The 18156-nt window shown below is 44.6% G+C and overlaps 1 protein-coding gene across 14 annotated transcripts in view; it reads left to right on the top strand.

Moving 5' to 3' along the window:
- The window catches only part of ERMARD (ER membrane associated RNA degradation), a 30846-nt gene that overhangs the window by 8455 nt on the left and 4235 nt on the right, over positions 1–18156 (top strand). For 6 of the 14 annotated variants that reach the window (XM_068551183.1, XM_068551181.1, XM_068551191.1 and 3 more), the window contains 12 exons: positions 122–258; positions 1429–1543; positions 2477–2579; positions 6109–6138; positions 6819–6887; positions 8266–8439; positions 10840–10926; positions 12488–12564; positions 13122–13247; positions 13562–13780; positions 14675–14788; positions 15975–17141. In XM_068551183.1, the coding sequence (XP_068407284.1) occupies positions 122–258; positions 1429–1543; positions 2477–2579; positions 6109–6138; positions 6819–6887; positions 8266–8439; positions 10840–10926; positions 12488–12564; positions 13122–13247; positions 13562–13780; positions 14675–14788; positions 15975–16155 (1432 nt within the window). In that variant the 3' untranslated portion in view covers positions 16156–17141. Of the gene's footprint in view, positions 1–121; positions 259–1428; positions 1544–2476; positions 2580–6108; positions 6139–6818; positions 6888–8265; positions 8440–10839; positions 10927–12487; positions 12565–13121; positions 13248–13561; positions 13781–14674; positions 17142–18156 lie in introns of those variants that run through there. The other 8 variants (XM_068551186.1, XM_068551182.1, XM_068551188.1 and 5 more) reach the window with 7 other exon arrangements.

Genomic DNA, 18156 nt, shown 5'->3' with positions numbered 1-18156 from the left:
TTTCTGCAATTTAATGCTGTTTTATTTTGTTAATTTTAAACTTTTTTTTTTTGAAAGTAGAGCTTTTTATATGTGTGCTGAGTTCATTTTTCTAATGGATCTCTATGGTATTTTCCACTAGATACTGTTCAATGATGATATTGTTGACAGCAGGATTGGGTCAACTACTAAAGGGTTACCTTCAACAAACTAAGTTCACATTGGCACATCGACCTTTCATAACTCTTACAAGCTTAGAGGATTTGATCGTTTTCCCTGGTAAGTACCACATGCCACATTTTTCCCTGAATATATCTCTGTAAAGATATTTATAGAGTTATTAAATAGCACTGAGACTTGAACTCTGTAGGTGGAATAGTTATTCTCCAGGGGCAAGATGCCTTTGAAAGTTTCATGAAGAACCTCTTAAATTTGGCCACATCAACCTTTACCTCTTCCCACAGTGCCCCCAGCGTTGTCTGAGGGCCACGGCTACGTGACTCAACGTTAATGATAAAGTTAGTTCATCGTGCAGATATGTTGGCATACAAATGGCTTTGGACCAGTTTGTAACGCACTTTCCCTTCTCCTTTTCGCTCTCGTGCCTTTGTACTCATAATCATTATGCCAAAAGTACCAGTAGTATAAATGTTCTCCTATATCATCTTTTGTTTTCATGAGAAAGCCATTTACCAAATTAGTGGCGTTGGGGGACACAGGACTTTGAAAGAGCAATTAAACCATGTGTTTGCTCCAGGCTCATTCTTTTCCACTTTGGCTGAAGTGTTGTGTCTGTATTTGCTGATGTTAATCCTGGAGGGAACAGTACAGATCATCTTGGTCCCGGCAGTCTTAGCCTTTTTGTATCATGGATCCTTCTGGTAGTCAGGTGACTGCCAATAATGTATATATTCTTTAAGACTTTATTTTTGTAGAGCAGTTCTAAGTTTACAGCAACATCAAGAGGAAGGTGCGGAGATTTCCCGTCCACACCCCACCGCCATGCACAGCCTCCCCCATTATCAACATCTCCCACCAGAGGGTACATTTTATACCAAGGATAAACCTACATTGACAAGTCATAATCACCTTAAATCCATAGTTTACCTTTGGGTTCACACTTGGTTCCTGTATCTTCTGAAGATATATTTAATTTTCTTGGTCAATGTGGTCAGCTTGTTGACCCTGAACTCCTCTACTCAAAGTTGTTGTAGGTTAAATCACTAAAGAGATGTAGTTGCCCACGTTCCCTTTTTCCAAGGGTGCCTGTGGTCACCTGCAACCCTGGCCCTAGTTCAGGTGGTCTCACGCTTAGGTGGCACGCTGCCCGGGGCCCACGGTTTATCTTCCTGAAGAGGTCGGCTCAGTGGCATCACTCCCTAAGTGTGTTCACACCTTTTTTCAGTTGATTAGTGTGGTTGTGCTTAAAAATATTTGCTATTTTTACAGATGTTACTTATGAGGTACTTTCAGTATTAGAAGAAGTGATGAAGAAATCCACTTTTATACTAAAAATCATGTTGCCGTATTGGGAAGTTGCATTAATCAACTTCAAGTCAAACAGGTACCTGAAGTGTGGCATTACAAAAAGTGGTCATTGGCAGCTTGGAGGCCAGGCCTTCTTAAAACCCTAACCTTCCTGCTTTGTCGCTGTTGGAGTTGGAGCAGGTAGGAGCGGGACTGACTCAAGGGCAGACCCAAGCATAGAATATCTTCATATAATTAACTAAAAGGCATCTTGTAACTGTGTTTTAAACATTATTTTTTTGTACAGTTTTTGTACAATTAATAATTATTTTTTATTTAACTAATAAATTTATTTTTATTTAAAAATTAAAAAAAAATTTTTTGGCTGCACTGTGCAGCTTCTGGGATTTCAGTTCCCCCATCAGGGATTGAACCCGAGCCACAGCAGTGAAAGCCCGGAATCCTAGCCACTAGGCCGCCAGGGAACTCCCTGATAATTATTTTTCAGAATCAACTTATTAATATTTTTTTGAGTTCTTATTGTGACTGAAACATGGTGTCCAATGTTAGAGAATCATGAGAGAAAGAAGATGTGTTTGTCTCTGTATTCCCTGGGGAGCAAGCCCAGGAGCGTAAGCATCAGGAGGTCAGTGGTCTTTGCTTCCTTTCAAGTCACCTGATCTTGATCTGTACATTTGATTGGATACCTTGAGAACCCACTGAAATCCTGGTTTCTGAGTATTTTTTAGAAGTGAGGAAACAAGTTTAGCAGATCTTTGATGACACTTTATTCTACTGCAGCTGCTAAAAATGTTTCATCATACATTAAAACACTAGAAAATAGTTTTGCAGTCACTAGTCTAATGAGACTTTGATTCTGTTTTTGTTTCTCATATTAGTGAGTAATGTCACTCCTCCTTGCTTTGGACACATATTGGTAGTATCTGGAATACAGCACCCTTATTATGGTGTTGGTGCCAGTGTTTACTTTGAAAACATGAAGTTTTGCTTATTTCCTTCAATTTCACAGGTTTGCTGACTGTGCCATCTTGTTATTGGTGCAACTAGAGACTGGACTTAGGAAAGTTTTTGCCACAGTTAACAAATGTCCAAAGAGACTTCTGACTGCTGAGGTACACTGCTTTAAATAGTTGATGGTGACTGTTTTTGCTGTATCGACATTTTTCTGTGCCTAATTAAAAGTTTTTAATATCATATTTTTGCTTATTGTTAAATGAATTTTTTAGCTAAGAACTTTCTTTGGAAGGCTTGACTGTCATTTTTTGTGGCTTCCTATTGTGATTTTATATGTTATATATTTATTTTATTTGTGATTGTCTTTGAGGGTTCTGTCATATTTCCAAGTAGTCTTTTAAACCTAATGGTGTCATAAAATGAGTTGATGCTTATGTTTTCTCTGTAGCCATATTTACTGGTGTACTATTGTAACCCCATGAGGTGGGCCGTGGGTGGTCTACAGCATGCCCTTCTCGAAGGATACTGCTTCCTTTTGGCCAAAACTGCCAGGGAGGCTTAGCGATGTCTCTGGGTGGCCGTGGGCCTAGTTAGCTATGGGAGAATCCATTACGTAGGGGAAAGGGAGAATATATATTATGGGACAAACAGCAGCATCTACCATACTTGGTATTCTTGTTTCTTTCACTAGTTCAGCTTCCTCTTTTTGCCCCTTTATATAGGCATTCCTCAGAATTCTGTTCTCAACCCTGTACTCTCTTTATATTTATTCCTTGGGAGACCTCACATAATACCATGCCTTAAGCTGTTACCTGTGTGGGAGCAACACCAATTAGTAAATACTTTGAAACTAATAAAAATGAAAGCACAACATGGCAAAAGTTGTTGATGCAGCTAAAGCAGTGCCAAGAGGGCAATTTATAGCATTAAGTTCCAGCAGTCTCCAAGGCATTGTCTCTAACTCATGGTTCTTTGATCTCCTGAGTTAGGTTTGCACCTGTTTGTTGAATATCTTCATATGAGTTTTCCCCAGCATCTCAAATTTACTTTATTTCAGAAAAGCAAATTTTTTCTTCCACAAATTTGTTCTCTGGTATTCCTTATTATCCTTATCCTTATGCTTTAGCACCATCATATGCTCTGCCTGCACTCCATTCTCCTCATGGACCTGCCCTGCCGATCGGTTCTACCCGATTTGTCTTGTCCTTCAGTGCTGAGGCCTCACCTGGCTCCTCATCACACTCACCTGGTAACTCATCTCCCACAAGTCTTCATGATTCCCCTTCTCTAATCCATTCTCACACTGCCACTAATTATTTTCTAGACTCATGAGTATTCCTGTGTCTTTTATGGTTTTCTCTGCTTAGAAACCTTCCATGGCTCCCAGCGCCTGCCTGCAAGGCTCACGCTTCTGCATGGCTTGTAAGGATGTCAGAGTCTGGCCTCAGCCTTTCTCCAGTTTGTTTTCCCTCTGATTCCCCAGCATAATTTAAGCTCCTCGCCAGTTCCTGAACATGCGTGTCTTTCCTCTCACTTTGCCCACTGTCCCCTGCCTGACCACTCCCGGCCACAGTGGTGACCTCCCAGAGCCACATCTACTCAGATCTAACAGCCGCTTTTCTCTGCGTTCTCTTTCTGTCTTATCTTGAGGCAGTTCCGCTTTGCCTTATGTGCATTTTTGTAGAGCTCTCTGGTGTAGGCCCCTTTGGAGTGGGTCATCCATATTTATGTCCACTGGTGCCCACAGCCGGTGCCTTTCATGTAGGCTCTGCCCAGTCCAGTGTTGTGGAGTGAAGCCTGGGTCTTCCAGCAGAAACTAGAGCCCCAGTTGTCACAGCTCTCACTCGAGTGCTCTTAGAATTGACTTCATGGTAACATGACCAGTCACTGCACGGCTCTGTGGTGTCATGAATTTGGTTATTTAGTTGTCATTTCACTGCAGAAATAACTAGTGTGACTGTTTCTACAGAGGATGTAGTTTATCGAAGAATATCTTAAATTTTAGCCCAGGCTTTTATCCAGAATAAACATAGCATCAATTTATTTACAAAGAAATACATACATGAAAATTATAAAGTGCTGTGCAAATGCCGTAATTATTTATTGAATACTTGTTATGGCATAAGGTCTCTTCAGAATCAGTGCAGGATATGAAGATGAGCAAAGACCTAGTGACTTTTAGAAGCTTGTATGTATTAGGGGTGAGAGGTAAGACATTTATACCAACTCCATAAAATAAGGTAGAAGTTGGGCATTCCCTGGCAGTCCAGTGGTTAGGACTACGCAATTTCTGTGCCGTGGCCCGGCTTCGATCCCTGGTCAGGGAACTAAGATCCCGCAAGCTGCACGGCGTGGCAGAAAAAAAGAAAGGTAGAAGTTAATTCACATCGTTTATGGAGATGAATGAAAAGTTCAGCTTCTTTGAGGAAGTAGTGGGGATATTTAGTAGGCAATTGAGTATTTAGAATAGAGCTTGGGAAAAATTTTAGGGTCAGCAATACATGGGCTTTAGAGTCATCTGCACAGTAATAAATGTTCAGGAGTATTTGATAATATTAAAATGAAAATATGTAAATAAGCATTAATAAGTATAACACATTTCTTGAGCACTTGACTTCCACAAAATACTGATTTTGACACACAGTGTGTAAAATCCTGCTGAATTCCCCAGCAGCCTTTGAGATGGGCATTCCTCACTTCCAGTTTTGCAGAGAAACCTGAGCATGGAGGTGCTCAGGGTTTCACTTGTAGAAGGTGTGGAAGATGGGATTAGAGTGCTGAGGCAGCCTGGCCCCGAGCCGTGTCTCTAAAGTCTGGGCTAATTATACCAAGACGCATGAGAAACAAAGGTTATTTGTTGGAGAAAATATTCAGTTGTGCTCACTTGCACACAAATACCAGCCATCATTAGAAGTGCTCTGTGTGAGTAGTGATTTGTGAAGTTGTGGCATCATAAGTGTTAGAAGTATCTGAAAGATGTTAAAAAAAAAAAGAGAAAAAAAATGCTTGGAGGGTAAAATATTTAAGTATGCTAGTCAAATGTATGCTTTAAAAGCCCAGTTTGTATGAAGAAATTGAACAGCCATTTTACCCTTAATTTGCAAAATAAAAATGCTGTTTTCTTATCAAGTCCTTAAACTCAATTACAAACTTTAAATTCAAATCTATAAGATCATAAAGACCCCGTAACTGAGATATGCTGATTTAGATCAGACCTCTGGAAATCTGGACTATGATACTTCTGACTTTTATTGTCATTTCTATCCAGTATTCATTACTGCTTTCACTCAGGCCTGATTCTCAAATATTGGCATTAACCTAAAATGTGGAGCTAATAATTGAAGTCACAGATAAGCCAGATGCGTTCTGTCTGTGATCAGTAGTCCATGAACAATAAAAAAACATTTCTCAACAGAAAAGAAAAAAAAAAAAAAAGTATCTGAGCTACAGTACTTGTGAGAGCAGTATTCTAACACGGCTAAACCGCCAGGGTTGCTGTATTTTCATGTCTTTTATATTGTGTTTATGTTGTCAATGACATTCTTCCCAAAGTGTTGCTAGATAAAGATTTATTTACAAAAGAAGGTTTCATATTTGTGGCCCTGTGCTAGAATTTTTTCCTGCTTTGAATAGTGTCACACTACTTGTATTTTGCTTTAATTATTTCTTTTATTTCCTTTTCTGAAGTCAACAGCTCTTTATACTACCTTTGATGAGGTAAGTAAACTTATAAGGTATTTTGAAAAAAATAAAACATTGTGTTCTTTTAAAATTAAAATTAAAATTAAAGATCAGCCATAAATCATATGCTTACAGGAAAATGTTGATAGTCATATAAGCAAAAAAAAAAAAGAAAAAAGAAAAAGGTGATGATAATGTTGAATATAGTTTTCAGACTAATTGAGACCCAGTCTTATTAACCTAGTTTCTAAAGTTATGGAAAGGCCATAACATACATATATACATATATATACACATATATACATATACACATACACAGTGTTTGCAAATACACATAAACACACATATACATGTATACCTGTATACACACACTACACATAAACACACATAAATACACATATACATATATATGCACATAAATGCACACACACATATATGCATGAGTATACATAAACACACATATACACACCTATATACATATAAATATACATAAACACATACAATTAAGAATACATATATATATCTTCTTAAAGTCATTGTATTGGTTGAGAAAACCTTTTCTGAATAGGTGGTTGCTACGTTCTTAAGACTGTCCTTATTTCATTTAATCTGCTTTGGACTTACACAGCATGTCATACCAAATGTACAATATCTTTTGACACTGAAAGTTCTGTATGTGTACCAGTTAATCAGCTTACTTCTTTTTGGTGTTCTAGATATTGGCAAAACACTTGAATGATGGTAAAATCAATCAACTTCCTCTTTTCCTTGGAGAGCCTGCAATGGTAAAGTATTAGGCATTTACAATCTAACATCCTTTTATTTATGGATGTGATTAGCACTTCTCAAAAATGATGTTAATTTTGGCTTGTGACGTGCCCGTAAGAAATGCTTCTGAAGCATTCCCATGTCTGAACTTCATTGTATGTGCAACTGTCATTTGCTGGCTCTGAGCCCTGCTCAGGTACTGTGCTTCATGCTTTTTGTTTAAATGTCCTTCTCCTAAGGCCTGATGACTTCGCTGACCTGATTCTGAGCAATATTTGAATTTGTGGCTTTTGTATTGCACTGGTAGCAGGGACTGCATCTGCTTCGTGAATGACAGCAAAGTCAGATGCGACTAGTAAGACAAGAGTGTTGGATGAGAAGGTGGTTATTTAGAGCCATTTTCTACTTATCACAGTTTTGGATTTTATGACGTTACTGCAGTGACTACTTTGGACTGTAAATAGAATTTTCATATTTTCTCCTTTTAACTGGGAGTTAGCAACCTAGGTTCCAGTTCCTGCTGTGTGACACTAGGCAGATTCCATACGCTCTCTGGGCATCCTTTCTGCCATCAGGAAATTAGGATGATTGAACTAGTTTGTCTAATTCTGTTTGTCCATCAGCAATTTGCCTGGGTCAGCAAATTGGGTTTTCTGACTCAATTTCCTCTACGTTGTGGAAGAGTCCTTGGATTTCTGCCATTAAGAAAGAAGCAGTGTCTTCATAGGGCTTCAAAAGTAAACAAGTGATGTGAGAGAGGACATGTAAGAAGGAGAACCATGAGGGGAAAGAAAAATGGTGTTGTCCATGCAAGAGCACAGCAGTGGATTCTTTTATTGATTGGAAAGTTGGCTTCCAAATGTGGTCAACTCAGTTCTCGTTTTTCAGGAGGGTGAGGATGAGAAAGGGTGCTTTTACTAAGCACTGGAGCCATGCAAGCAGTTTTGTAGCCCTGGTGGTGAGCTCTACAAACTTCTTAGGTTCTTATCATTCAGCCAAGGAGCAGATACAGAAACAGGGCTCCCCAGGATATCCTGCCTGAGGAGCAGGATGTACAGTTACACACAACAGGGCTCCCTCAGGGGAGTCCTGCCTGAGGTGGTGGGGTGCAGTTACCGAGGACGGGGTTTCCTCAGGGCCGTCCTGAGCTAGTGGGGTGCAGTCCTGCCTGAGGTAGTCCAGAGCAGTGATAAAGCCAAGAGGTCCCAGGGACTATCGTAACTTGATACTTTTCCGTTGTGTGACCTTGAATGACTTTCTTTTTCAGGCTAACTTTTCTGTAATGAACATTGCAGCTCCTCAGATGTTTCGGGCTTGCCCTTTCTGGGCCTTCGGACTTTCCTTCTTTCTGCTGAGAACACTAACCAAATATTTTCTGTGTCCTTTTTTTGATAGGAATTTCTCTGGGATTTCCTGAACCATCAGGAAGGTCCCCGTCTAAGAGATCGTTTAAGCCATGGGGAAATCAGTTTACCTGAATTTCCGAAAGAAGCAGCCAATCAGTTGCTTGCATTTTCCTTTGTACTTTTACTCAGATTTATTGATGAAGATCTATTATCAGTGTTTAAGGTAATGTGTAGGAAAGAAAATTAATTAGATTCACTATCATTAAGTTATGAAAGAATGTAGTTTATTTTCAAATGTAATTAATTATATTTTAATCATCTTTTGTTTTAATTTATATGAGTACAGTGTGCCTCCATCTGAACATGTGTACATGTGTACAGGTCTTGTCTATAACAAATAAATCAATATTACTTGATCTCACCTAAAATAATTCACCCTATTTCCTAAGCATACATTTGCTTGTGTTTTTAACAGTGATGGGATATTGCAAACCAGAGAACAAAGTATAAAACAGTATTAACTAAATAAATTGGAAAAATTTACAGAGGACTATTAAATGAGAGAGTAGAATATTTGCATTTGTCAATAAACTGTAATTCTTTTATATTTTAAAAGAAATAATTTAGGTTAGATTGTTAGTTATATTTTAATCTTTTTTTCAGACTGTACATGTAACAATTATGGTAAAATTTGTTTCAAAAGTCCAACAGGATAGAAAAATTAATACAAAAAGTGAAAGTTCTCAGGAATCCCTTCTCCCAGAGGTGACTGCTGTCAGTAGCTGGGTGTCTCTGCTTCCACATCTTTCCATGAGCCTACAGTGCGTGTTCCAAAGCAGGACATACTCTGTTTTGTAACTAGCATTTCATTAACAGTTTATTTTTGGCAACTTTGTTCTACCTTACTCTTATCTCAGCTGCTTGATACCCCATCTTATCAATGTGTCATTATTTGTCTAAGCTGTCCTTCATTGATGGGTGATTTAGAATTTTCTCTGCTGTGGAAAATGTCTAACTATGATGCTGAAATTCTTTTGTGAACTTCCTGTTAACGTCTTTGCTCTGTTTTATTCAGTTTCATTTTCCTCACTGGTTTATTAGCCTTATTTGCCATTTTCAGAGTATGTGTTGCTTGTTACCGGTCTTTAGGTTTTGATGTTTTTTCTCTCTGACTTATGCATTTGAAGTCATTCTTAAAAGACCCTTTGCTTTCCAAAATTATAAATGTATTCATATGTTTTCCTGTATAGTTTTATAGCTTTTTTCCTCATTTACATCTATTGATCCAGCTGGAATTTATTTCACCTGGGAGTGAGTTAGAGAATCTAGCTGTACTTTTTTTCTTTTTTTAACAAATTCCTTGCAAGTTGGCCGAACACCATTTAGAGAATAAATATCTCTATACTGTGTGCACTGGACTCCAGACCTGGACTCTCTCTGCCTGTCTTTACTAAGCTTCATGATACAGTTTGATATCTGAGAGATTACTTTCCCGCCCCTCTTCTTCTTCAGAATTGTCCTGCCTCTTCTCTAATTGTTATTATTCCAGTGAACCCGTGTAGTTAAAATAAACACAAAGCCCAAGCCCAACCAACCAGCCCACAGGAATGGGCTCCTGATGGATTCATGTGGGGATAATTGACATTTTTGCAAGATTGAACATTGTCCCCTGACACAGGCCAGTCCCCACTCTTCACTCTCCACGTTCAATCCTCTACCTCAAGCTGGTGCCCCAGATCCGTGTCCCCCTCCTCTGCCACCCCCACTGCTCCCCTGAGCCCCTGGGAGGGGTGTGGCCCCCATGTGTCCCCACTGTGCTCTGAGGCCCTCCTGGGGTTCCTGTCTCAGGGGAGAAGCCGCGTGTGCTGTGGTGGCTGCCGGCTCGTCACTGACTTCAGATGTGAGTCCTGGCGACCCCGCCGGACGTTCACCACACAGTGAGGGCTGGTTCCTCTCTGCTCCGTGTAGCACCTGTGTAGGTATCTGCGTGAGTGAAAGTTGAGTGCGTCTCTTCTCCAAGTAACGACTAACTATATGAGTTGTTTTGTGCTATTGAGAGTTCTAGGTAGTTACTGCTTATACGTAGGAAAGCTCTTGACTTTTGTGTATTAAATTTGTCCACTCTCAACTCACTGACTTTGTAATAGTCTGCCAACTTGGGTTTTCCAGTTATACAGATGTGTCAGCTGTAAATAATGTTATTTTTACTCTTTTAAAAATGTATGTTTGGCAATTGAGTGTTTATAGTATGTAATCCTCTTTTAGTTATATTGATTTTTAATGTTTAAATTCTTATGTCCTAGTTTTTTAGGAGAATCTCTTACATTTTCCAATTGTTTAGCATCTTTTTTTCCCCCATTTATTTCTTGTTTTGCTGCATTGTGGACAGAGTGGCCTCTGTAATTTATCATTGTTAATCAGCCTCATTTAAAAATTTTGTTGGTTATGGTTTGACTACTATGTTAGACCTATTTTAATGAAGAGTTTTGCTTGCTTTTAGCTGAGAGAATTATGTGAAGGAAGCTAATTGGAAATTGGGACTCTTAAATGACCTAAGATGCAATAGAAGAAAAGTAGAAGCCTGACCAGAAGTTGTAGTAACAATTGTCTGTTTTCTCTAAAGCAGGAAAAAGCAGCAGTGAGAGCACTGGTGAGTGTTGCAGAAGCCTACGGCGCTCGCTGCCATCCAGTTTCTCAGCTTAAAAAGCAGGTGTGTGGGGAGGGGCGTGTGCAGGTTAGTTGTTGCAGAGATTTGAGAGGTACAGGCCGGCCTTGTCCAGCCGGGCTGCAAGTTCGCAGACCTGGCTTCGTAGCCTGCACGCCTCCTGGACGCATGGCCTTGGCCAAGCCACTGTGTCTTTCTAAGGTCCAGCAGTTAAGGGTGTGGTGGGGTTTGTGTCCTTGGCGTTCTTGGTACTTGATGGGTGGCTGAGTGCTGTTAACCTGGTACCGGTCATAGGTGTTGCTTTTCGGTGGTGAGGGACGCCAGCTTTATGAGGCCAGCCTTTGTTAACCTGTAAAGTAAACAAGCAAGCAACAAACTTTCTTAAGCATTTCTACCAGGAAGTTACAATTTGGCGAGTAGCTTAGGGACTTTATTTTCTGTATGGTAGGCGGTACGAGGGGGCAAAAATGGGGTCGACTCCAAGAATATAATAATCATGATAGTTGCTAACTGAGAAATTCTAAAAGGAAGCTGTAAAATCAGCACAGAATGGATTGGGGAGATTTGCAGTGGCGCTGGGGAGAAGCCGAGCCTGGAGAAGACAGGTCCTGAGTAGCATCAGGTAGGAGGGGGTTATCAGCAGATGTGCAGGAGCAGAATCCAGCGGCGTTCTGTCCTTGCTGTTTGAGGGAAGGAATCAGCCTGAGTTCCTGTGTCAGCGGGTCCTGTTTGCGATGGCGCGTCGGGCTGCTCTGGTACCTTTATCCACTCGCATCGCACTGTCTGCCCATCATGATTCCGAGCTTCCAGAACAAAAGCCGGTAGAAGGAGGACCCAGAAGCATTAAGGGGGGGAGGATTTAATGAAGGAGGGAAGGTTCTGGAAGGAAGAGAAGCTTCGAGGAGCCAGCCTTCCTGCTCCTTGGCTGCTGCTTCCAGGTCCCTGGTCGACGCCCCTTCCTTTCCCCACAGTGGGCATTTTGCACCTTCACCTTTTCCGTGGCATCGTACTCCTGCCGCATGTGATTTAGTCACCTTTTATTCTGCAGCCGATCTTGCATCCTGTTCTTTCGAAGTCCGCTGCTCGGGGTATCAGCTGCGTAACAAAGTACCTCGTTTGGTGGCATCAACAACAACCACTTAATTTGCTTGTGCTTTTGTGGGTCATAAATTTGAGACGGGCTCTGCCGGGCAGGAACCCATCTGAGGAGTGGAAGTCTGTGCTGGGTGCTCGGCCAGCTGCACCCGAGCGGAGTTGGGGACGAGGGGAGGGGCCCGTCTCCGACCTGCTTCTCCCTGTGTTCTCAAGGCCACGGCCATTCGCCACGGCTGGCCCCAACCAGGGGCGGGGACACGGACCAACTCTCACCAGGAGGCGTCAGAAGACTTTTGGACACTTCCTTGGAATCCCATATTTCACCTGCCTCCCTTTACCTGATTTGATCGAGTAACAGACCCATCACTGAGTTTTAAAGTGTGGCATCTGTAACAGTTTTACAGATATGTCTTTTCTTGGAAGTGATGACAACATCTGTAACAACTTAAAGACGTATTTTCTAGAACATTATTTAAAAATCTTGAAAAGCAGTTGTACATTGTCCTGTCAGGTGCTGAGCTGTGAAAGAAGCATCGGAGTTTGGCCTCTGCTGCCTTTGCCTGAAGGATCCGAAAGGGAGGCTCAGCGGTGAGTGCCCCCCAAGTCACGCAGGCCTCGCGGGGGTCTGAGAACATCAGCCTCTGAACGATTTTTTTTCTCTGGCAAGCCCGTCGGGAGACAGATCCCAAGGAGGGGTTGCTACGTCTTGGTGACTGGAGGGCCAAGACTCGGGGTTCAGGGCCCGGTCGTGGGGGAACCGTTTGCAGAGACCAAGGGCACAGGGACGAGAGGCAGGCCTCGTGGGGAGGAGGGTGGCATCTGGCAGAAATGGTTAGTGGACGGTGTGACAGCGGGTCTGAAGCTCAGGAGAGGAGTGGCCGTGGACACACTGCAGAGTCAGCTCGAGGGAGGACTCTCGCGGGTCACGGCATCTTCTGACAGCACGTGCTTCGCCCACAGTGTGTTGTGTCATTTATTTTTACCTCTCCCTCTGATGGTGGCTTTTTCATTTTATTTTTGGGGAAAGCAAGTTGCAGATTGAGTGCTTTGCTCAGTGAACCACTGAAATAAATGTTATTCTGCATTGGCACTAATTAGGCATCTTGCTCATTGTCATGTATCTTTAAATGTTTTCTGTTTTTCAGATCAGAAGGTAATTCTGAAATACATGCCTGCCGCTCTTTAATCACAGAAATCGTGGCTGAGCTGTGTCACCATGTGCCCGAGACCCACCGCGTTCCTCACGACTCGGAGCACCTTCCTCCTGAGAAGTAAGTTCAGGGTATCCTGGGTGAAGTGTATTGGGGTCGCCGACTTTGCAGTTTTCTGTGTTTGAAGTCTTACATGTTGAAGGTAGCGTTAGAATCCCACTGTGTCCCAGGAGGAATTATTAGATAAGCCCTGATGGTGCGTGCGTTGGTCTGTCTGACGGACGTTACAACACACGATCTGTTCTCACCATCAACACCCGCCCAGTGTAACGACTGCAGCAGGAAACCGAGACCGCGTTGGAGGCCGCGGCAGGTGTGCAGGCCGCGGAGGACCGGCGACCATAGGCCCTCGGGACTCTCGCTCTGCCCTGCAGGTGGCCCCAGCTGCTCCGTGAGCTCTGCAGCATCCCTGTCCGGACCCTCTTCTGCCCCAGAGCCGTCCTGGAGGTGCTGGCCGTGCTCCGGAAGATCGGCGCCCACTGCCGCCGCGTGTGTGGCCAGGTGGCTGCCTGCGCGGAGCTGAGGCGCCGGCAGTGGGAGGACAGGAGCCTGCGTTCCCGGCAGCGGCGGAACTACCTGCGCCTGGTTCACAGGTGCGCGGCTCGCGGGTCTCGTTTAGAGGAGCTCTTCTGGGCAGCTCTTAACCTCTGGGTACACTTCTACCCCTGACTTCAGAGAAATACTTATTTTCAGGAAAAGTTACATATGTGTCACTTTAAAATACCATTTATAATTTTGGGATATGGGTTCTACGGACCCAAATGAATATTTGGATTTAAAATATAACAGCAGATTTACCTGGGGATGCCAGCGTTGTGTATTTTAGAATGTGCTACATTCTCACGAAATTACCATTTTGGACAAATTCCTAGAATTTTTGGGTTGAATGGTATCTGTGTTTATGAAGCTTTTAGTAAGTATTCCTTTGCTTTCGGAAGGTTACAGCCAGTTTACACCCTCACCGGCGGATGATGAAATGATGCTGTGACATCACATCCTTCCCTAAAATGGGATAGATTTTAAAATTCCTCCCGGGAAGACTGGAGTCTGACTTTAACTGGAATTTGGTCCCAGAGACGTGGAACCCATTCTCGTGTTTAAGCCATTTGCGTTTCTCCTCTTGGGAGAGTCCTTTGCTGAACGTTGACTTGTAAGGAAGGAGCCGCCGCTGGGCAAAGGGACCGGGAGCCGAGTGGCGGGACCGGGTGCCGAGCGGTGGAGCCTGGTCCTCAGAGCAGGCAGGGCGCCTGCGGGCTCAGAACCAGGCGAGGAGCTCAGGCCCAAGGGTGGGGGGCATCCCGCACAGCCTGCAGGGGCCGGGGCTCACGGCCACTGGAAAAACGGCCGTCCACACAAGAGTGTTCTTTTGAGAAGTTTGGATTTAAGGACTTTTGAAAGAAGGAGTGGTTAGGTGAAACATTTTTCTCCTTATAAAGGTGATAAATACTTACGTTTATTAACTTTTAACTTACTTTATCTATTTTTAGTATTAAGCTTCTGTCTCCTATGCTTTACCTGATTTTATTGCTGATTGCGCTGGAATTGGTCAACATTCATGTGGTTCTTGGGAAAAATACTTCAGAATATCAGCAGTATCTAAGGTCAGTGTCCTCACTTACAGAAGATGAAGCTGTGTTTTGGTAATTCTGAATCATGTTCACTCCTGTTGGTTATTTTCTTGGTGATTTTTTTCAGCCCCACAGTCTGGTCCTGAACTGTTCTTCTCTGTGGACTTCAGTGCAAATTTGTGAGCCTTTAAAACTGACACGTTTCAGAAAATTTAATGTGATTTACATGTGAATGATTTCGGAATTCCTCCCTCTGGTGTAAGAATAATGTCCAGACAGTGTTATCGGGAGGAAGCTGGAGAGGCTGCCACCGTCTCGGGCAGCTGTGCGGATGGATGCCTGGGGCCAGGCCGCGGCTCAAAACCGTGGACTGTCTCTGCCGCGGGGCCGCCCCGGGTACTGTAGGGTGGTGCCCTCCACCCACTAGACGCCAGTAGCCCCCAGTTGTGACGACTAAAAACGGCTCAGATATTGCTACAGTCCTCTGGGGGCAAAATCACCCTAAGTGAAAGCTACGCCTCTAGACAAAGGGTCTGTGGATTTTCATCGTATTATTCTTTTAACTTCTCCCTAAGTGTGAAAATTTCAAAAATTCATAGTTGGAGAAAATTTTAGGCTACTTGGGAAACTTTGAGGAGAACTTGGAAAATGTGAAAATGGCACTTCTTCCCATCAGTCAGAGGTAATTCCCCTGTGAACTTTCTGACGAATTATCTTTCAGGAAAAGCCTTTCAACAGCAATAGCTGCTCCAGGTGGGACGTGTCTCCTTTGAAGGGGTGGCCCCTCTCTCCGTCAGGGCGAGTGAGGCTGGTTATCAGGGTGGGAACAGGAGGCACAGCCCCCGAGGTCCTGTGTCCTGTGGGTTTACTACGTGTGAGTGTGGTCCAGACGGCCTCTAAGGTCCTTTCTGGAACCGAGTCCCATCAGCTAAGAGCATCCGTCGTATGTGGATTTGGGAGAGAAAGATGGAGGGTGTGTGAGCTGTGTGGAGTCTGGGCGTCCACCCCCTCCAGTGACACTCTAGTTCGGCGTTCTTCTCCTTCATCCAATTTGTATTCTCTCATTGCTGTTTTGAATGTATTTCTTTTTCTTGAATCCTCAGACAAAAATTAACTACAGAACTTTAGTTGTAATTTCAAAATGAAGGGGATACATTTAAATCATTATTGCATTTTACAAGGGAATAGATAAAGAAATTGATTTCTTTCTTTTAAACAGGTTCTTGAAGTCCATCTTGCAGTACACAGAGAACCTGGAGGCTTACACCAGCCAAGACAAGAACAAGTGGGATGAAGCTGTCAATCTCACACAGGCGGCCTTGTTGAAAATTTGGACTTTTAGTGAGAAGAAACAAATGCTAATACATTTAGCCAAGAAATCCGCGAGTAAAGTAGTCTAATAAGTCAGGATGCTTTGGGATCTATCAGAAAACCCGACCTGAGTAGACTTCACAGCATGTGAGTTGAAAATCCAAAGGCAGGGTGGATTCCAGGTACTGCTTGATCAGGGCACAAGGTCCGTTGCTCTGCAGTTTCCTGATTTGCTTTTCGCAAGTTGTTGGTGTGAACCTCAGGCTGAATCCCTGGGAACCAAATGGCTGTAGCAGTTTTGGACCTCATCTCCCAATGCATACTGTCCAGAGGAGAGATTTTTCTCACCCAGGTGTCACCCAGGAATGGGCAGCTTCATCTTACTGGCCACAGGCCTAATCTTGAAACGATGGCTGTGGCCAAGACCCTGCCCTGCACTCACCAGTCAGGCTGGGTGGACGTCTACTCCTGGACCGGCCACTGGGGCGTAGAGGAGGACTTGAGCTGGTCACCCTTGTCCCTGGAGCTGAGAGTAAGGTTGATATGATTCAGATCTCGAGGGAGAGGGTTGGGGAGGAACAGCTCCTGGAAGCCGCTGGGCAGCAAGCCTAACGGTCAGCACATCCCTGGGTTTCCAGGTTTGGTGGGTTTAGTGCAGGAACCAGGAAGGCAGAGGAGTGAGGGCCAGGGCTGCAGCCGGAAGAGCCGGGTCAGCCCTCGCAGGAGGCCCTGGGTGGCCACTGCAGGAAGCTCCTCGTCTGCTTAGGTGGCAGCAGCAAGGCTGTGGTTCTCCAGGAACCCCTGCAGGACTGCCCCCAACCCCAGTCTGTGTGTGCTTGGCTGCACCCACCTGCCGTGATGCACGGCCTCCTCCAGCCTTGCTGGCAGGTCTGGCCTCCCAGGAAGGACTTCCCACAGCCTGTTCTGGCTTCTCAGCTGTCAGAGATGAGCGTGGAGGCCGCCGTGGGGGAGGTGGGGCCGTGTGACAACAGCCATCCGTGTTCCATCTGTCGCTTCACCAGCCCAGTACCTGCAACCCCCTAGTAAAGTGAACTTGTGGGTAAAGACAGTGAAACCTGCTTCTGCCTGATGTGATGCCAGACGCCCACGTCGAGTGTCCATCTCTGGAGGAGGTGCTCCTGTGGTCGGTCACAGTCTCCTGGGTGTGGGCTCGAAGGCTTAACCACTCCTAACCCTCCTGGTGTTGGCGCTGGAACGGGCAAGGGGGAAAATGGACTGACCTGTACTATCACCAGGCCACTGTAGGATGTGTAGAGCCCAGCGGCCGCTAGGCTGGCGGAAGCTCGTGTTAAATGCTGCAGCTCTGCAGCTCATCGCGTTCCTTTGCCCTCAGCTGCCCACCTCTGTTGGCTGTGGGTCTTCACCTGGTAGGTTGACCCAAACCTCATTCCTGAAAGGGCTTTCCCACTAGAAATCTTCCTAGTTTTGGTAACTAGTTTTCTGTTGACTTTTATCCCTGGAAATGGGCATCCTTTCCCATGGGCCCCCAAGTCCCCGTCTGTGGCCGCAGCCCTGTCCCCAGGGGCGTGGGGGGCAGTCACCCCCATTACAGTCGGCCCCTCTCGGTCCTTTGGTTCCCTGGCGCAAGGCCAGCGCTGTGGGCGTGCCCTCAGTCCGTCTGTGTAAGGGCTGCCTTGGGGGCCTAGCCTCCCCACAAGCCGTGGCTCCGAGGGGGTCACAGGGCTGCTCCCCCCTCACCTGCTTCCTTGATCAACCATGTGTCCTGGTGGCTCAGAGAGGACGGTGCCTGTTGGGTGGACAGCAGCCCCAGGTGTCCCCGTCTCCGCCACTTCCTCCAGGGGCTGCTCGCAGGGCTGGAGCGCGTGCTGAGGAAGTGGTGCCGGGAGAGCCACCCAGCGGATGAGGCTTCTGCGCCGTGGTGATGGGGGGTGGGGGTTACTGACGTCCACAGTCAGGTCACCGTGTCACCTGACGCCAGCAGTGGGCGCGCTCGTGGGACAGACGTCAGCATGCTGTGCACTCACCTCCTTCTCACACCCACGAACCACTCTGATACCTCTGGCCCTCGACTTCCGGTCTCCTTGCTTCCAGGCCCCTGACCACCTGGC

The sequence above is a fragment of the Eschrichtius robustus genome, chromosome 9 (assembly GCF_028021215.1).
Source record: "Eschrichtius robustus isolate mEscRob2 chromosome 9, mEscRob2.pri, whole genome shotgun sequence".
NCBI classification, from domain to species: Eukaryota; Metazoa; Chordata; class Mammalia; order Artiodactyla; family Eschrichtiidae; genus Eschrichtius; species Eschrichtius robustus.
Note: the sequence above shows the minus strand (reverse complement) of the source record. Positions and strands in the feature narration are given on the sequence as shown.